At 42.2% G+C, this 20524-nt stretch overlaps 1 protein-coding gene across 2 annotated transcripts; it reads left to right on the top strand.

The window, feature by feature from the left end:
* The first annotated feature begins 2798 nt into the window (after positions 1–2798).
* LOC148020565 (uncharacterized) lies at positions 2799–20227 on the top strand. 2 transcript variants are annotated; one of them, XM_087699401.1, is made up of 6 exons: positions 2799–2938; positions 3053–3149; positions 3234–3270; positions 3381–3609; positions 19536–19638; positions 19880–20226. In XM_087699401.1, exons 2-6 carry the CDS (start codon positions 3089–3091, stop codon positions 19972–19974), a joined length of 525 nt encoding a protein of 174 aa, XP_087555527.1. In that variant the 5' UTR covers positions 2799–2938; positions 3053–3088; the 3' UTR covers positions 19975–20226. The 2 variants fall into 2 exon arrangements, with proteins under 2 accessions (XP_087555527.1, XP_087555528.1); XM_087699402.1 differs by having other exon boundaries at positions 2892–2938; positions 3023–3149; positions 19880–20227.
* The last annotated feature ends 297 nt before the right edge of the window (positions 20228–20524 follow it).

The raw sequence follows: 20524 nt of genomic DNA, 5'->3' as shown, positions 1-20524 counted from the left end.
GAGCACTCAATTTGGAGTTATAGTGTTCAAGTTATGACAAATCCAAAGATTTGACCATGTGTCCCAAACTTATGGGAAATTCCCATTTTCCCCAATATGGTGTTATTAGGTCTAAAGCTATTTTGTAGTTAGAAGATACATGTGAATTTCCAATCGCATGACCTCCAAATTATGAATGATATGGCTCTTTGGAGGTTGCGGTAGCCATTTGCAATTCTAAATTTGGTCCTTTGACTAGCAAGGAGCTAAGCTTAAGAAATCGACAATCTAACACCCATTCTTCTTCATCTGTATGATAAGTCCTCACAAATTGGAAATTAAGGCATCTTTTCTACCTTAGGAACCTAATTATCTAGATGAGGTAGATGAGGTCCACCGATTTTGAGATTGTACAAAAAATGTCCATTGATCTTGAGACTGTATGCAGAATGTGTGGAATCAGGGGGATCTTAAAAACTTGATGTGAAGGTGTGCTCAAGAAGTCCATGATTGAAGAAGCCATGTGCACAATATAGGCATTTTGCTGTAAGCTAATTGTGCTGCCATGGAAACACCCATCTTGCCCCCAACCATCCACCCTCAAGTGGGTCTACTCAACCTTCTCTGGCAACTCTTCCTCACAATCCAACTCGCTTATGGCACCAACATGGTCAAGCAATATACACGCACTAGTACACTATGGGGTGCACTAAAGCTCATGCATGCATAGGGTGTTCTAAGGATGGTATGCATTAGGCTAGGTGCAAGGTGAGTTAGTTAGCTAGGCTAATGCAATGGTTGATGCTAGTGACATTGCTTAGTGCACTAGGTGTGCACTTATGCACAAGGCTACTGGACTAGTGTATTGTGCACTAGTGCAACATCTAAATGCATAAGTGTGTGGGTCAAATGCATGTGTGAGGGTGCAAGTGCATGGTCAAGGTCTAGTGAAAGGTCTATGTGTAAGTGTCAAGTGGGACGAAAAAGGCACATGCAAGGATCTATGTTCAAGGTGCACGTGCAAGGGTGTGTACACAAGTGCCTATGTGCAAATCAAGGGTCTAACTCTATGTGAAAGGTATTAGTCCATAGAGAGTGATAAAAAAGTATTGGCACCACTATTATGAGGAGATGAGTATGTTGTCATTACTTTATCCACATGGATATCTAGGTTGTTAGTATCATATCCACATGCTCACTAAGAACCTTCAACCACCAATTCTAACAACTACCAAATCATTCAATTTTGGTAACTACAAAAACAACCAACTCTTTGAAACAGCTCCTACCCTTATGATAGGTCTTGAGCATTAGAAGGATATATGTTCCTTGAACATATAATTCAGGCCATGGAAACATAAAAAGCCTTAGAAGGGTAGTGGCAGTACTATATGTGCTATATTGATTAAGGTTGTGGCATGCGGATTCCCAATTCCAATCTAGTGCCTTCATGTGGGCTCTAGAGAGAATGATGATGTAGTGCAAGTTGGGCACTTGTCTTTTAATTGCAGGTGGTAGAGAAGTTGAGCCTAGTGCCCTTTGGGTAGTTTGGGCTAGGGGCAATTGGAAACAGAGGCTAGGTATAGGTGTGTATGTCAACTTGGGATAGAACCCTGGTGATGTGGGCCTTGGTGGAGTTTGAGCTACGGCTGCACCTCTAGGCCCTCACAATTCATGTTGGTGGAGTTTGGGCTAGTGCCTAGTGTGGCATGTAGCATGTGTAGATAGTTGTCGGAAGGTAGACCAAGCACAGAGGGAAGGTTGGATGCACACGATGTAGAAGAGTGTAGAAAGGGGAGGCACATGCGATATGGAAGAGCAGCAAGAGGAGCCAACACTCTTGGATTCTTCACTACCAGCTAGCATAGTTTTCCCCAATGATAAAGAAGGCAACGTGAAAGTGATGCCACATACTACTAAAATTCTGTATGGCTTCGGATAGAAGCGCCAAAATGGCAAAAAGGTCTTAGTTAATAGATACTAATCTCGACATTGCATGATGTATGGCTCACTTTACTCAAGTTAACTATGGGTAGTTTTTTTAGTGTAGGCACCACCTTGTCACCATACCATTTTAATAGCATATGCGCTAAAGGGCAATGCTAACATATTAAAGTATAAAATGTTGTAAAAAATAAAATTTCCTTAAGTAAAGCTCAAAGCTTATCTATGGTATATTCTTCTTGTACAAACATGACAAACTTTTTCCAAAAACTAAAGAATTTGAGAAAGATGAACTAGTTAATGTATTAGAGGCAAAAGAATCTGTATTAATTGACTGTTAGGGCTTATATCAAGACTTGCAATTGAGGGGGCTAGACCCTTGATTTTATAAGCTCAGCACATAGTAATTGCCAAGTCAACATGTGGTCCCATTGCAACCTCCATCTTGGTGGGTAAGAAGCTTGGCCAACTTTTGTATGTATGCCCATATTACTAGATGAAAAGGCTCTCATTTATAAAAAGGTAATGTGAGTAAATGCGCAAATGGGAGATCTTAGACCCCCACCAATCCATTTCAAGTAGATAGTATTTACCACTACACTAGGCCAAAGGGATTTGTTTTCATTGAAAGCCAAGGTTAACATCAAGATTTACAATTGAGGGTGGTGAGACCATCAATTACGGACTTTCCCATTGCAACATCCATGTTGACGAAGTGGAGCTATAATCTCTTGTTTTAGAATGTACTTCAAAGAGACGGCTTGTTTTGAAAGATTCTCATCTCATCTCGCCTCGAGGAAATTTACATTGTCTTGTACACAAAGAAAAAGGAGAGAGAGACTGCTCGGTTTTGAAGCAAAGGTGTATGGAACCTTTTCACATTGAGTGTAAACGTGGTAACGGACGAGTGGCTATTAATATCTAAGGCAAGCAAACGGGTTTTCCTTCATCATCCTGTATATATGTATGCAAGTAGTAGAAGTGCTGGTGCTGCTGATGAATTAGCCCAAATTTGGTACGTTCTCAGCTATGATTTTTAATATTAAAAAATCTGGTGAGTATTGTCGTGGCAATCAGACGCGTTTTGCAAATGCTGCAGCCTGTGCCATATTGATTGTGGAACCTGCAGAAGAAAAAGAGAAGAAGGAGGAGGAGAAGGAGAAAGATGGACAAGCAACGCAACAACCTGCGGGAGGCCTTTGAGCTGATCGATCAGGATAAGTCAGGCATGGTCCTCCTCAACTCACTTGGGATAAGCCAAGTCATGATACCACAAAGGAAAATGCTCATTCTTGAATCGCCATTTGCAGGCACAATCGATTTTCGGGAGCTCAAAGTGGCAATGAGGTAAAGTGGTTTGCCCTTTGAGGTGGAATTTCTGAACAAGCAAAGCAAACGTGTCCCAATTAATGAAGATCGTGGTTTATCTTGGTGCTTGTTCGTTGGACGTAAATTAGCTCGTTGGGAATTCAAGCCAGCGATGAGGAAGTAGCGAGGATGATGAGCACGGTAGGCAAAGATCGGACCGGGAGCATTGACTTTGAGAAGTTCGTGTTGATGATGAAAAACACGATGGACATCCGATTTGTCTTCGAATGCATTGCTGGTGCCGGAGACACCGCTCCGCCACGAAAGGGGTCCGACGGAAAACAAAAAGTGGACACCACTTCTGAAGGAGAAGCGAAGGTGAGTGAGTTTTCTACATTCCCGCACGAGCATGTCATGTTGTCCTTCTCTTTCGAAATGAAAGCAATTCTCGCTCGGAAGATGTAAGGTAGGTTGGAAAATTTTAGGAAATAGCGTGCAGAGAGAGAGTACACATTGACAAGCAATGAAGAAACATTGAATGGAGAGACGGAGAGGTGAATGTAGTTTTTACTTCCTAGTTGCACGGATTAGGCAATCTATAGCTCCCTTAAGGGTCTTAGCTACCTTCATTATGCGTGATGCTCCACTTTATGCATACATTACAAGAGAATAAATTTGACTATGTTACATCAACACGAGGTTAGAGTCACGTTAAAGATGTATGGGGATCCTTACCAATCAATCGACACTCATATAGGGGCACTTAGGAAAGTTAAATAATGGTTTTTAATAATGGAATAATAGTATAGATACTATTACACGGAGAAAAAAAGGGTGTTGGGGTTTTATTGTTTGGCCCGTTCTTTGATGGTTTTATGGCAAATGGCTAAACTTTTGTGCATTAAATCACAAAAAATACAAAAATTTTGAGCTTTTAGCTAGAGATTCCCCCTAAAACACTTGCATTGCTAAAGCTTTGGCCATTATTTTATATGATACATTCCTACTCCTCAAAGTTTCCTCCTTAAATTCTTCAAAATGAGCTTAATTACCCCTTCATTGATAGAGCATGTATGAGAATAATCGTGTCTTTCAAGCTTTACTTAATATTAAAGCAAGGTCCTTACCACAAGTAGCCAAAGTTGATAAAACTCCACTAGAAAGCTTTCCTCCTTAGGTGATTTATTTTGTTTCATCATTTTAAGCACCATCTACAAACAACTACTTTTTTTGTCAAGAACTTCTACTTTCTTGCCTAAAATCCAAGAAGGAACGCCTTCAAGAAAGTCGAAGGCCCTTTTGTCATAGCTTGGCCCAGAGGAGGTTTGGAGAATGTCATAGCGACTACTTTTTTTTCTCTAATCCTGTTACCTTCTTGTTCAAGGACCTTCATTATTGTATCTTGCATTTTTTTTTCTTCCTAACACTCAAATATCCATCCATTCAAATTTAGAAACAAGTCCTTGCACCATCAACTTTGGACTCTCTTGTCTCTCTAGTTAAACTTCAATTTCTTTCATTAGTGTTAGTACAACCTCATCATTAGGAGAGGCAGTAAGCAAAGCACTAACATGAGCATTGTAGATCCAATGGCATGTGAGACTAGAAACCACATGTGACTAGCTTGTTCTCTACCAATACTGCTTACATAAGTAGTTGATTTACTTTTTATCCCAATCAACAATACAAAATCAAACTATTAGATTGAGCTCAGCACCATTTTGTTCTAGTAGTCACTAATGTAAGTAATAGGCTCTTCATGCATCACAACAAGGAAACGTTCTACTTGAAGGGCTAATGGCCTCTTTGGTGTTTTAGTTGCTGGTATGAATTCCAATACCAATTAAATCTTTGATTAAAGTTGCATATTGTGACACTAATGAATTGTCTAGAATATGTAAAAGCAAAGCTTAGGGCACCATCATTTCTTACATATCAAGAGCGTACCTCAAAACCCTCACAATAAGTATTTGACATATTCCCATGTTGCAAAAGGTGCTCTTTCCCTTGCTTTATCTATAATGTTCAACATCATGAGCTTTTGCTTAGGAGGCAACCTAGGTAGGTGTGGTTGGGAGCAAGGGGTTACCAGCTTAGTGATGCCTGTCGGTGGCAACCCCCAACCGCACCTAGCCAGGTATGTGCTGCCTCTTGAGCAAAAGCTCACGATGTTGCCAATATTCAAAATGTGGAAATTATAGCGGGATATAAGACTTCTTGTGTCCCAAAAGGGAGCATCAATAAACACCTCTTATTCTTGCATATTAAGACCATGTTTTAACTCACATTCAATTTTGCTATAATGCTAAGGTAGCAAACTTTAATTCTCTATTGGGTTCTCTTGCCATATCTTTCCATTCATTGGAGTGCATACACCACATACTCCAACTTATCTAAACCATTGGGAACCTAAGTCTTCTTGATATTTTTCATAAGGATATTATTGAAACTATTATCATTTACTCCTACTCATCTACAATAAGATTATATAAAGTTCATGATGACCTTAATCTATGCATGATTGTTGTTGATAGTTTTTGTCATAAAATCAATCGTGATACTCTTTACCTTTGGTGTATCAAGGATCCATTATACTCTAATAGACAATTTCAAAGGTGACTTGAGTAACTATGATTTATAAACTTGGATTAGACTCAATTAGTGAAAAGTGAGAAGGATCGAAGCTTGCATGGGAGAGCTATGGCAGGAGAGCAAGAGCAAGAGAGAGAGAGACTCACAATGTGGAAACTCTAATAGTCATAATGTGTGACTGGCCTTCCCTTTATTCATATATCACTAAAAGAATAAAGAATAAAGTGATAGTAGTGATTGGCGTCTGTCACCTGCAGTATGCAGGCATGCGTACTATTAGTGTAGTAATACACAGGTGGCTAGGCGGAGGTGCCTTTACCCCCAACAACCTCCCACTTAAAGGCGAATCTGCCCTAGTGAGGAGTGAAAAAGAAAAAAAAAGACAGCAACATGTACACATGTACAACAGGATGAGGAAATATGTTATCTCATTCAATGCAATCTCCTAAGGAAGGCAAAGTGCTCTGTAGAGAGGCTTTTGATGAGTAAATTTGCAGGATTCTAGTCAATCGAGATCTTGACAAGGTCAATAGATTTGTCCTCAATGACCCCGCGTATGAAGTGGTACCTCACCTCAATGTGTTTCATCTTCGCATGGAAGGCCAGATTCTTGGCTAATTGAATAGCACCTCAATCTTGCTTATAGATGCATTATGTCTTGCTTATAGATATCATCAATACCAAGGTCATGAACCAAATGGTCTAACCATATGGCCTCCTTGCAAGCCTTAGTGGCTGTAACATGCTCAACCTCAGTGGTGGAAAGAGCCGTATACTTCTGCACCTTGGACATCCAAGAGACAACACCTCTAACATAGGTGAATACATAACCAGAAGTGGACTTCCTACTATCTGCATGTCATGTATAATTAGAGCTAGTCTACCTCACGACTCCTATATCCTAGCTACCATAGCATATGCACATATCTCCAGTGCCCTTCAGGTACCTTATGATATCCTTCATGGCATCCCAATGCTTCTTGCCAACGGTAGCCATATAGTGTGCCACAATACTAATTGCAAATGTAATATCTGGAGAGTGGCTTATCATGGCATATATAAGACTAGCCACTGCGGATACATAGGAAATCTTGGCCATCTCGGCCCTCTACTCATTTTTATGTGGACAATCAGCTTGTGATATCTTCACATAAGAACGTAATGGACAGCCAATAGGCTTCACGTACTGCATGTGGAAGCGCTCAAGAACTTTGTGAATGTACTCCTTCTGTGATGACAAGTAGATGAGTCCCTGATGCCTATTGTGTCTAATGCGCATACCAAGCAAATGAGAGGCTTGTCCTAGATCCTTCATCTCAAAGCTCTTCTTAAGCTGAGCCTGTAGCTCATCATGAGTTTTCCCTGCTAATAGCATGTCATCCACATAGAGTACCGAAATAAGCAAATATTCATCATAGGATTTCTTCGTGTACAAGCACGGATCCATAGCACTACGGCTATAGCCTTGTATAAAAGCATTGAACTTATGGTATCATTCCCTAGGTGCCTACTTCAAGCCATAATGACTTTTCTTCAACCTGTACACTAGGTGCTCCCTGCTAGGCTCTGCAAAGCCCTTAGACTACTCCATACAAATCTCATCATGCAAATCCCTATGTAAAAATGCCATCTCGACATCCATTTAACACAAGTCCAAGTCAAGCTGCACAACTAAGGCCAAAACCAAGCAAAGGGTGGTCATCTTAACCACATGAGAAAAAACTTCATCAAAGTCAACTCCATGCTCCTGTTTAAAACCCTTAGCAAAACAAGTCTTACCTTATCACCCCTACGCATAGCCTCATCATAAGTGAAAGGCTCTCCTGCATCTATAAGTAAGACATAATGCATCGAGGATTGAAATCTTTCAGGGGGGCATCTATCTCTAGTAAAATGCCACATTGCAGGTTCTCTTGCCTGCTCAACATTCTGTCCAACACCCTGGCCATGAGCACCTGCTGCTACTACTGCTGTAGGCTGTCTAGCTGGCTGTATAGGAGCGCGTGGCTCCTCCTGAAATATAACCTTGCGTATCTCCGCTATTTTCTCAGGTTGCCTATGCATCTTGTCTTCAGGGAATATTACATCATGGCTGCGGATGACTTTCTGTGCCCTGCGGATCCCATAGACGGTAACCCATCTCTTCTGTATCTCCATAGCCAAGGAATATGCATTTAATGCTCTTAGGATCCATCTTGTTACCCTTGTCCTTGTGGGCACATGGGAAAAAATGCATCACATCCAAAGACACATAAATGTGCATAAGAGGGAGGCTTTCCTGTCCATACCTCCTCTGCAACTTGGAAAACAATGGCACTACAGGGGGATCTATTAATGATATGCACAAGAGTCGTAATTGCCTCAGCCCAAAAGTATTGGGGTAGGTCTGTGTGGCTAAGCATACTGTGAACCCTCTCTTGGATGGTGGTCCTATTCATTCACTCAGCCCTACCATTCTGGGGAGGGGTGTAGGGGGCGATCAACTAACGCTTAATACCCCTCTCATCACACAATTGCTCAAAAGAACGTGAGATATACTCACCCCCATTATATGTCCTTAGGCATTTCAGCCTATGCCTAGATTAGTTTTCTGCCAAAGCAAGCCATGTTTTAAAAACTGCCAATACATCATACTTTTGCTTAATGGGATAAGGCCATACTTTACGTGAAAAAATCATCTATGAAAGTGTGGGAGCTTTTACTCAACCGCCAAGATCCACGGACCGCTTATTGTTTCAAGCGTCCCAAGCCGAGCACTAATGGCTACCTCTCACATAATCAACGCGCCATCTATATCTACGGGTGTAGTGAGCTTACCTCCGTGCCGTTCGAGTTACCTCCTCTCCTGCGCACTCCGATAGCTCCACGATCCAAGTGCAAGCTTCAAGCAAGCTCCATCCTCAAGCTCCAAGCTCCAAGCTCCATTGCAGCGAGAAAGACAAGACAAGAGAAGAGAAGAGAAGAGAAGAAGAGAGGAGAAGATGGAGAGCTTCTCCTCCTCGGTCCCTCACCCTCACACACTCACTCCCTCACACTCTCACACTCCCTCTCTCAAGCACAAGCTCAAGCAAGAAGAAGAAGAAGAAGAGAGCCACTTTTGGCCACACACAAGAATGAGCTTCTCATGCACTTTTCAACTTTATATATAAAACCCTAAATCCCTTTTGGGCGGTCATCCCCTTTTTCCATTTTTTACATGGCCGGCTGTAGCCTAGGCCCTTTTTTCCATTGTCCTTCTATCTTCCTAGATTCCTTTCCACAGCCCGTCTACATTTACAAATTGCACGGGTGAGAGCCCGACGCTCTTTTACAAGATTTCAGGGTGCGCCTTTTTATTTCAAAATGTGCCTTTCCCCTTTTGTATTTGCCTTGGACTTTTAAGATTGCCCTTGCACTTTTGGCATTTTCTCCTATTCTTTCTTCAGTTGGGCTACCTTTTTTTCGCCTTTGCCCTGCGTCTTTTTTATTTCCTTTTGCTTTCTTCGTGTTGGGGTTAACATTACCCCCCTCCTAGACAAGTGCCAGTCCCATGGCACTCACCGTCGTAGGTAGCAGGCTGTAGCGTGCACCAAAGATGTGGGTGACAAGGACGCTTGTGGTTTCCGTGGAGGAGTGTTGGTGGTGGTGTGGCAGAAGGTCCTGGGGGCTTGTTGGTAGCCAAGGTGGCTGGTGGAAGGTTGTTGGAGTTGGTGGTAGGGCTATTCTGTGTTGGGGATTGCATTGATGGCAAGCACAAGTGTTGGTTTGTTGGGGATTCTACACATGATGATTCTTTGCGGGCTTGTCGGATGGTAAGGGATAAGCATTCAGAGTTGGGTGTTGATGAAGAGCGAACGATACTTTCGTTGGAGTCTTCAACACCTGCAATTGAAAACCTCTCATGTGGTCTCTCCTTAAGGGTAGTGCTAGTCTTCTCTATTGTGCACAAGACATAGTGCAATTAGTTTGGGAGATAGGTCGAACTCTAAGCAAGCTGAGAGTATTGTCCTGCACTTGAGAACCCAAAATGTGTATATACTTCGGTGTAGATATTATGTGGGTGCTCGTGCATACTTAGATAGTACGTAGTTAGAAGACCACGGGCTAGTTTCTCGTAACAATGTGTTGATGAAGCAAAGTTGTCCATGTTGAGAAGAAGTACACGTGAAGGTATATGAGACATCCTTGCATTGTGACTGCACGACATAGCATAATTGAATACAGAGACATCACACTTTCAGTAGAGCTGAAAGCTAGTGGACTTGCTTGATGAGGATGGTGTACATTTCATGGCCAATCGTGCGGTGCTTACCACAATTGATTGCAATGGTATTAAGGCAGAGTGCAAGAGGGAATTGTGCTAGTGGGTCAGGGTGACAGGTTTAACCATAGGCGAGACAAGCTCCCTAGGTATGTCCTGCCCTTGATGTGCCCTGAACAATTGTGGGGGATGCGAAAGGGCTAGGGGACTAGGGACGGAGCCAGTCGATCAAGGTCACTAGACGTACCTAATTTGAGGACCCCTAGGTGTTGTGCTGTGATTGTGGGTGCTTCTTTTCGTTCATTTCTTTTCCTTGTTTTTTCTTTTTTTTTCTCTCTTTTTTTGTTTTCTCTTTTTTTGTTTTCTTTTTTTTTTCTTTTTCTTGTGCTTTTTTCTTGCTTTTTTTCTTTCTTTCTCTTCTCTTCCTTTATAGATTTGTCACCCTGTTGTGACGACGTTGTATCCACTCTTGATTGATCGATGTGAGTTCTATTGTCGGTGGATTGAGTGTTAAAAGCAACTGTTGATGGCAACGACTGCTTTGATTTTTCAGAGCACACAGATGTGATTGAGGTTTCATCGCTATCAGGAGAGACATCAATGGGTTCATTGGTGGATGGACTTGATGCTTTATTCCCCAGCTCTCCATCGCTCTTGGTCTCAATGCTCTTGGGGTCCACAACCACATGTGATTGCTGTTGTCTTCATTGTTTTCTCCTCTTTTTCCTGGTTAGTGAAGGTGCATCGCTCAACGACTCAGGACCCTGGACTAGATCAACCGTTGATGTGCTTGGTTGGGCCTCAGCATTCTCTTTCTCTAGTGTGTCCTTATGGGACATGGCCGTGGCCTGCTGAATAGCCTCGCTAGGTTGTGAGAGCACAACTACCTCGCTTTTCGAAGAGTCTAGCTCTTCAGCCAACTCCCTTGTGTTTAACTCCTCCAGCCTAGGCTTTAGGCACTTTGAAAGTGCTGGAGTTGTCGAGGGTTTTGGTTGCGATACCTCCTCCACAGTAAACTACTAAGGACACGTTCCACAAGGGGCATTGTCACATCTAAGGGCTACAACTGCTGTGATCCCTGATTGGAAGTAGTAGCAGCTAGTTTAGTTGGCTAGCTACCCTTGGTGGATTGTGGTGCCAAGTCCTTAGGGCAATTGGAAGTGGTTGTTGCTCTTAGAGCATTCACTTGCATGGATCAAGTATTAGTTGAGCTAGCCACGGTGGATTGCACAGGCATATCCTTAGGTTGAGAGCTAAGGGGGTTGTCGTGTCCCACCTCTTGGATATTTGGAAGCTTTGATGTAGGTAGAGATTGGGATCGAGTAGCCACACTTGATGAGTGTTGTGCTTCCCGTGTCCATTTAGTGGAAGAGGGTGTAGGAGACTTGGGACTCCTAAGTGGCTTTGACATTGGTTGGAAGATTCGCTTGTGGCTGTTAGATGATTTTGCTATTTGCTTTATTGAGCATTTAACCTTGCCATGAGCAATGTTGTGCCTATGATGCTTGCTATCCTCTTGGGGAATCAAAGGCTCCTTGGGCACTAGTGGCTTTTGCGTATCCTCAACGATTACATCTGATGTCTGCTTGTCAAGCACACTAGGCTGAGGATTTACCCTGCAATTGGTCCCGTTGGGTTTCTTGATTTTGACCATGAGAGGCTCGGTCTCTCCATTGTTTTTGACTTGGGACTTGGTTTTTCGTTTAGATCTCCTCCTACGCTTCTTTGCTCTTGGTACGTCCTGGCCTTCAGTCGACAAAGGAGGTTTAACAGGGGGTTTTGGTACCCAAATCCATCGGTTGCCTGCATAATACCCTTGAGCATGTAGCAACGCTTTGGATATCCATCGCGGCGTTGTGCTGACTCTCCATCGATGCCTTCGTCTATAAGGCTTGGGATTCTTTTGGGGTCTTCTACGATATTTGTAAGTCCAAAGGCCGTCCTTGGCATTGTCTCCTGACCTTCTTGTTTCCGGCATGGCCTCACTCACTGGTTCTCGTTGTTCGACCTGTGCTTGTATTAACTCTTCCAACAAGTCCTCGCTCTCGTTAGCAGGCTTGACTGTTATGTCAAGCTTGCCTTTCCCTCGAGGTTCGATGAGGTCACCCTTGCTAAAGGTTGTGACTATCCTCACACCCGGTAGTGTTAGGTGTATCCTTTGTGCTACATAGTCAGCCTCACACTTGGTCGCCCTTTTGAAGGGTCTTCCTAGGAGGGTTTCTTTCTAGCAGCTAGCACTATTTGGAGGAACATGAAATAGGATAGGCAAGCTTTTCGTTTCAATTGTCGCAAGGATTTTGCACTTCCTTATGAGTGCTTGTAGATGTCCCCCATAAGGGCTAAGAGTTGCATCAGTCGGTTTGAGCTCTGGTTGACCTGGTAGAGTCCATGCTTCGTAAGTCAAGATATTGAAATCTGCTCCTTCATCAATGAGAGCATCAACACTATGCTCTCTTTTTGCGGTGAGTTTGACCCTAAGATAAGCAGGTGGTACTATGTCTTCATCTTCCGGGTCCTGGCTTGTAGATTTAAGCCTTTTGACAAATGCCCTTGAGTCCCCACTTGCATGACCAGACGTGGATTCTCTACCAATGTCTTGGGTTGTCTGTGCAGTGTTGCTCAAGGTACATCTCTTGTCAAGAGTGTCATGTCTAGTCATCTTGGCATTTGTAGCTTGTTGATGTTGCATTTCGCTTTGACTAGACATGGTATGAACACAATGTCTTTGTGTTCTCGTGGTGTGGCCTTTTTGCCCTTGATGGCTAGATTGGCCCATTGATGTTTTAGGGTCTCTGTTTCTCTCTGTTCAGGTATGGGCTTTTGGTTGCTCTTTTGCAAGTGAGAATCCATGCTCGTGTAGAGCCATTACTGCACTAGGGTCCAATTTGGAGGACCTGTCACGGCGCACGTTTTCTCTCCAACCTACTTGGGGGAGGTGCGGAGGGGGCAGAGCCCCCTCTGCGGGAGTCCGGGGGGGGGGGGGGCAGTCCCCCCCGGCTTGTAGGACCATTACGATAAAAGCCATGCAGAATTTGGAGGACCGTTTATAGCCAAATTTTGAACTACGTGCTCCAAATTTTAGCCCAGTGATGGATCTGTGATGTGCCTTTAGCTTTACGTAGCCTTTGGGGTCAATCTCAGGGTTTAGACGTGTCAAAATTTGTGTTCTAGATACCTGTCCGATTTTGACAGTTTTCTGTCCGATTCTCAGATGTCGGATTTCCAGGAGTCCGATTATTAGAATCGGACATCCGATTCTGGGTGGTCCGATCAGCCCAGTGGTCTGATTTTGGTCACGTCCGATTTTGGGAATCGGATCGGACAGGGTGGTCCGATTGCTTCGATCGGATGAGCATCCAATCGGACAGGATGGTCCGATTCTGGGAATCGGACCAGGAGGGTGGTTGTATTTTCAAAGTGGTCCGATTCTGGGACTCGGACGACTTGGTCCGACTGCGTGGCCGACGGCCCGTGAGTTGCACGCGATGCCTCTAGGCTGACGTCTATCTCACCAAATCGTCCAACGCCTTCCAGATAGGTGCAAAATACTATAAGGAAATTCCAGACACGCTTGGAATCACTGTGGTGCTTGAATCAAACGGCACTCCAAGGATATGTGCCCCTATTTTCATGTTTTAGCGTGTTATACAGCAACAGAAACCCTACTGTTTGCTTCTTTTTCTTTGTTTTTTTCTATCCTAAATGCATCCAAATCACAAAGTAAATACCTACACTACTCCATCTCACAACATAAATCTCAAAAAATCAAAAAGCCTACTTGCCAAGGAGATTGAATACCATCTTCAACCCCCCTCACTTCCCACCTATCTCAAGCACCGGTTCGGGGGAAAACCCTTACTTTGATGCTCGATTCGAAGCGCGCAAGCGCTCAAGGCTTGAATCCGTTGGTCCTGGCAATGGAACCAAAATGTGGAGCTTTCACTCAACCGCCAAGACCCACAGACCGCTTGTTGTTTCAAGCGTTCCAAGCCGTGCACTAATGGCTACCTCTCACATAACCGACGCGCCATCCATATCTACGGGTGTAGTGAGCTTACCTCCGTGCCGTTCGAGTTACCTCCTCTCCTGCGCACTCCGGTAGCTCCACGATCCAAGTGCAAGCTTCAAGCAAGCTCCATCCTCAAGCTCCAAGCTCCAAGCTCCATTGCCACGAGAAAGACAAGAGAAGAGAAGTGAAGAGAAGAAGAGAGGAGAAGATGGAGAGCTTCTCCTTCTCGGTCCCTCACCCTCACACACTCACGCCCTCACACTCTCACACTCCCTCTCTCAAGCACAAGCTCAAGCAAGCAAGAACAAGAAGAAGAAGAAGAAGAAGAGAGCTACTTTTGGCCACACACAAGAATGAGCTTCTCATTCACTTTTCAACTTTATATAAAAAACCCTAAATCCCTTTTGGGCGGTCATCCCCTTTTCCCCTTTTTTACATGGCCAGCTGTAGCCTAGGCCCTTTTTTCCATTGTCCTTCTATCTTCCTAGATTTCTTTCCACTGCCCGTCCACATTTACAAATTGCACGGGTGAGAGCACGGCGCTCTTTTACAAGATTTCAGGGTGCACATTTTTATTTTAAAATGCGCATTTCCCCTTTTGTATTTGCCTTGGACTTTTAAGGTTGCCCTTGTACTTTTGGCTCTTTCTCCTATTCTTTCTTCAGTCGGGCTACCTTTTTTCGGCCTTTGCCGTGCGTCTTTTTTATTTCCTTTTGCTTTCTTCGTGTTGGGGTTAACATAAAGTAACAAAATACTTTGCACCACCCATAGATTGACAAGGCATGGGTCCACAGACATTAGAATGAACCAAAGCTAAGGGCTTGCTCATGCGTGACATACCAGATTTCTTATGTGTAGACCTAGTCTGCCTACCATAAAGACAACAATCACAAGAATCAAAATGAGAATACTCAGGGGGCTGTAAGTACTACAAACTAGAAAGCATTTCCATTCCCTTAACTGACATGTGCCCAAACGGGCATGCCAAGGAGATACATGAGATAAAGACCCCATAGAGAAAGCATGATCAACTATAGATCCAGAAACAACTAAGGGGTAGAGGCTGCTAGCCTTGACACCTCTCGCAAGCACAAGCGTGCCACGAGTAATCTTCCATGCAGAGTCTCCAAAATATACATGATATCCTCCGTCATCAAGCTATCTAGGAGACGTGAGACTGTGTGTCAATGTAGGTACATGACATACATCATGCATAATATAACTACTGCCAGAAGGAAACTATAGCCTAACATCACCAATGCCGACAATCTCAAGATACCTGTCATCACTCGAGTGCACAGAACCCGAAATAGAATGGTATGAATGGAATCACTCTCGGCAAGATGTCATATGAAAGGATGCACTTGAGTCCAAGAGCCAACACTACGCATACATAGAGCGTATCTCTGTCATTTGCGAAGCACTAGATGAAGCTGCTACAAGGATATAATTCCCATCACTATCCTTGGGCTGCATAACATTGATCTCTTCAATTTTAACACTTGACTTAGCAAGTACTATGTTGCAATCAGAAGACTTTTCATGCACTTTCTCTTTTTGCTTGTCTTTGTATATTTCATTGCACAATTCATGACAGTGTGGCCTTATGTGGCCATTCTTCCCATAATGATGAGAAGTCAAATTTGCATTTCTCCCATGGGTGACTTGCCACACGACTTGGACCAAGATTTCTGTGAATCTTGTATACAACCATTACCACGGTCATTCTTGCATTTCCATCATGTCGACCTGTCTCTAACTGTCAAGTCATGAGACACACGAGAGACATCAAAATTCTTACGGTTTATCTCTTCCTGCAAAAGAGAGCTCTCAACATAAGATAGCTTTAGAGTAGTGGTAGAACCACATAAGGCAGCGCAAAATACATCCCAAGACTCATTAAGAGTTCCAAGCAAGAACAACGGAGTGACATCCTCTTTGAAATCAATGCCTTGCGAAACCAAGTTCTTAATAATAGCATGAAACTAGCCCAGATGAGTTGACATGGTCACATTCTCTTTCATGTGGAGATTCATAAGCTGTTTCAGCCAATACATTTGACTTGCAGGACTTTGCTTATCATAGAGGTTCTTGATCTTATCCCAAAGCTGCCAAGCACTCTTTGCTTTCTCAACCACATTGTAATTCATCTGTTCAGTGAGAGACAAGATGAGGGTAGACTTGCATAACTCATCAAGCTCTATCCATTCATCATTAGTCATAGTTTCAAGCTACTCCCCACTCAACCTTAGTGGCTTTATCTGCGATTTCTGCACCAATACTTGCCAAACTTGGCTCTTCCAATAGGCATAATTCATACCATCAAGCTTACTGATTTGAAGATAGCACTGTCAGTGAAAGAAGATGCCATACTACAAGCTAAAACAGTGCAAACAGTTTAAAACTACTTGTTGTAAACGGTAGAAAATGACTAAAAAACCACCAAAACCAAGGGAAAATGGTGAGAAACAAGTATTTAATGATATTTCTCACCAAATACCATCAAAATTACATCAAATCATGATGATGTAGCATGAAAAATACATCATAGTTTGGAGATATATGCTTGATATAATAATTTGCACAACAGTGTATAATGAGAGCTGACAGTAGGAAAAAACAATATTCAAAGTCAATCACTGATTGTCAATACAAAACCAGCATCCAGTAGGCATAAACAAGCATGTAACAGTCAAATTGACATGAGCCAACACCCAAGCATGTTAGACAAAGTTTGGTAGTAAAGTCAGTACACCCCCCCAATCAACATGGCAAAATGTACATACCATTGCCAAGACCTGACACAAGTCGGTGTTTGCTCAGTGAATATAAAGCCAAATCAACAGAAGTGCAGCATATCAACCATACATCATCCACAAGGAGATCCCAGTCTCAAGCATCGAAAAGCTCAATATGCATAACCCGCACTGCTCAATGTCTGATAAGCGTATAAAGACACTCCTATGGGCACAAAAGCCATAAGTGTCAAGCAAATAAGCTCAAATAAAGCATGTAAGAGCACGAGTGAGTTGGAGTATCCAAGATCATACATCAGTAAGACATCTAGAGCATATGAGCGATCAAGTATTCAATGATAGCATCCAATGTCATGAAGACAATCCCAATCAATATCTGACAAGCCAAAGCAAGACCAAAATAAGCTCTAGAATATCCAAATTCAAGCCCAAACGAAGCTCCAATAGCATTCAAATCCAAACAATGTAACTAGCATGTGTAGGTAAAATAAGCATCAAGCATGTACCAACGGGTCATACATAGACGATAGGTATAACCTCTGTCACAAAGCATGCCAGTGTAGACCAATGTCAAGTACATGCCAACCAATACGGAGCTCAAACAAGGCTCAAAATACATTTTAAAACCATCCAAACCATTTTCCAACCTTCATTTGCATCCCAATAGTCATATGAAACACCCGGAAGCACACCAATAGGCAAAGCATAAAGTGACTAAATAAGCTTCAGCCCTGGAGTGTACATCAGTGATTTACTGTGTAAAACTGAGTATTTCAGGCCAATAAATTAGCTCCAAATGATGGCCAATAAATAGGCATACATTCCCCTAACATTCATGGACAATTTAAGACCAATTGGGCATAAAGTATCAATGCTATCCAAGCATAAACATAGAGTGCTTATGTAACACAGTTTGTGGCTACCTATGGATTGTGGAAAATAGTCTTAGGCTGAGGTAAATTAGTCCACAAATCAATGCTAATGTTAAACCACCAATGCTGAGCATCAAGGGGGTGTTCCCAAGTGCCAAATGAAGTGTTTTCAAGTTGCCAATGAGTGCTAAGGGAGGGCTGAAGTAAAAAATGAATTTTGTAGGTCTTCAAGCTCGCCAAAATAGGGCTGATGTTGCTAGGTATGCTAATGGTCCATGTGGGATTAATTGGGTGGAAGGGGGGCTCAAGTAGGGCCTAAAGAAGGCTTACAAAAAGCCTTGTCAAGCCTAATCAGGCAAGAGCCAAGCTATGAAATGGGGGAGCTCCAATGGTTGGAGCTATGGTTGTCTCTTCCTACTGTACCCTACAAACTGAAATAAACACTAAAAAGAATGCTTCAATACCTTTGAAGGAATGCCATGAGGGTGCCCAAATGGGCCGGCTAGGTGCTATTGGGAAGTCGGGGAGTGATCCGGATCTCAAAGGAGTTGAACAGGGCTGCCAAGAGTGAGAACCAATGGTGTAGGGATTCAAATGAATGCTGAAGGAGTCATAGAACAAGCTCGAATGCTGAAGCAACCATGCTCTAATAGTAGTTGAAAGGTGAGAAGGATTGAAGCTTACACGGGAGAGCTATGGCAGGAGAGCAAGAGCAAGCAAGAGAGAGACTCACAATGTGGGAACTCCAACAGTCACAATATGTGAGTGGCCTTTCCTTTATTCATCTCTCACTAAAAGAATAAAAAATAAAGTGATGGTGACAGGCGTGCATCGCTTATAGTGTGTAGGTGCGGATACTGTCAGTGTAGTAATACATGGGCATCTAGGCAGAGGCGCCTTTACCCCCAAAACAATTAGGCATAAGCTTAACAATGATTGAGTTTGGCCTTCTACTTTGAAGCAAAGGTGGAAAGTCAACGTATAATACTCCTCTTACAATAGCACATCACTTTATATAAATTAAGTTTGGCCTTCTTCCATCTTTAATATCCATGATGATGTTGCTAGTCTCATCAAGGTAGGGACTACTCAGCATATGATACTCTTCATACAATAGTACCTCACTTTATATAAATTGAATTCTCAAAACTTGGGTGTTGGTAACATTAGTAGTACTAGTAGCTGAACAAATAATCTTTCTATCCATGACAATGTTGCTAGTCTCATTGAGGTAGAGATGATCAAGTTGATTGTTCCATTAAGGTAGGGATCATAGCATCATTGCAAACTTTGTCGATCATAATTTCTTTGTTTGGCTCAAATATTGTCCCTTTGTGGGATCAAGCTAAGTTTTGTCACTTGTCATCTCAAGTTATATTTGAGCTTGTGTGTGTCATCAGAATCTTAATGCAATGTTTATCATCACATATCACTTTCTTTCTATTTCATAAATGGATTGTTCCATACATGCATAAACATGCAATAGCACAAGTGCACATGCACATATGTGCATGTGTAAATACACATGCACACAAATGCATGGACACACACTTGCATGTGTGTGTGTGTGCACACGCGTGCGTGCATGCACATATGCATGCCCCTTTGCCATGATGGACACATACATATGAACTCAACTCTTATAGATATTGACGGAAAGTTACCCCCCCCCCCCCCCCCCCCCCAAAAGCCTTGTGCCCCCTCCCAAAAAGAAAAATCCACCCACCCTAAATCATCAGTATCTGCAAAATTTCTTGTACATGTAGGTAAACAAACCTCTTTTTACTAAAATTAGACGACTTTCATATTTACAAATATGTCATGAATTTTTGCAGGAAATAATAACTTTATATGATCTAAAGCATTTTTCAAAACAGTACAAAGTGGAAATTCCTGATGAAGAATTACTTGACATGATCACAGAATTGGACAATGATGGTAAGATGGTAAAGTCTCTAGAAAAAAAGGAAACATTTCCAAAATAGAAATGCACTTTTCATAAAAAATTGTTGACTTAATAATAGGGTTTGTAGTAGCAATGTAATTTTCTTCGTTGGAAAACTTGTTTGAAATTCACTACTAATGACATCCAAGTGCAAATGTCTTGCTAATATTAGGGCATGGTGCTTCTTTGAATTGCTCAACTTGGTTAATCTTGCTTACTTTATTCATGGTGTAGGAGATTGGATGATTGGCTTGGAAGAATTTAAAGCCATTGTAAACGAGCTTAAACAACACAAAGGAGTTGACCCTCAGATAATGAATTTGATATGATAGTTGATTGTTCATATTTAAGAAGATAAGGCTATTGTTAGGATAATCAAACCTTACATATCTTTTAAGTTGTCCAACATGATAAGAAATTGTTGGATGCTATTACAAGAAGTCACTACATTGATTGAGTTTAAAATAGCCTTCTTACAAAATGAATGCTTTCACTTATTTCAATGTGTCATAATCAAAATGCTACTCAATACATATTGTGTATCACTACTTATGCTTATGCTTTAATATGCAAGACAACATACTATTTTGAAGCGGGGTCATTGCTTGAGGGGCTCACCATAAACTAAGTGTAGCATGTGAGTTCATTCGGATGGGTTTTTAAATTCTCATTTTTAAAAGGACATATGAAACTTACTTTACAAGTGAGGTTCTTTAAATCAAAGTTGAAAAAACCCATATTTTCATGAAGAAAACACAATCATTTAATCTTTAAGTTTTTAAGTGTAAGGGGTTTTTTAATACCTTTTAAATGCACTTGGCACATATGGCTTTAAAAAAGTGGATCCCCTAAGGTTCCTCTAATTTGAAACTAAAAAAT

Source organism: Lygodium microphyllum, chromosome 18, assembly GCF_053477565.2.
Source record: "Lygodium microphyllum isolate KBCC chromosome 18, Lygodium_microphyllum_v1.1.10, whole genome shotgun sequence".
Classification (NCBI taxonomy): domain Eukaryota; kingdom Viridiplantae; phylum Streptophyta; class Polypodiopsida; order Schizaeales; family Lygodiaceae; genus Lygodium; species Lygodium microphyllum.
The sequence above is the reverse complement of the archived record's forward strand: the minus strand, read 5'-3'. Positions and strand labels throughout refer to the sequence as shown.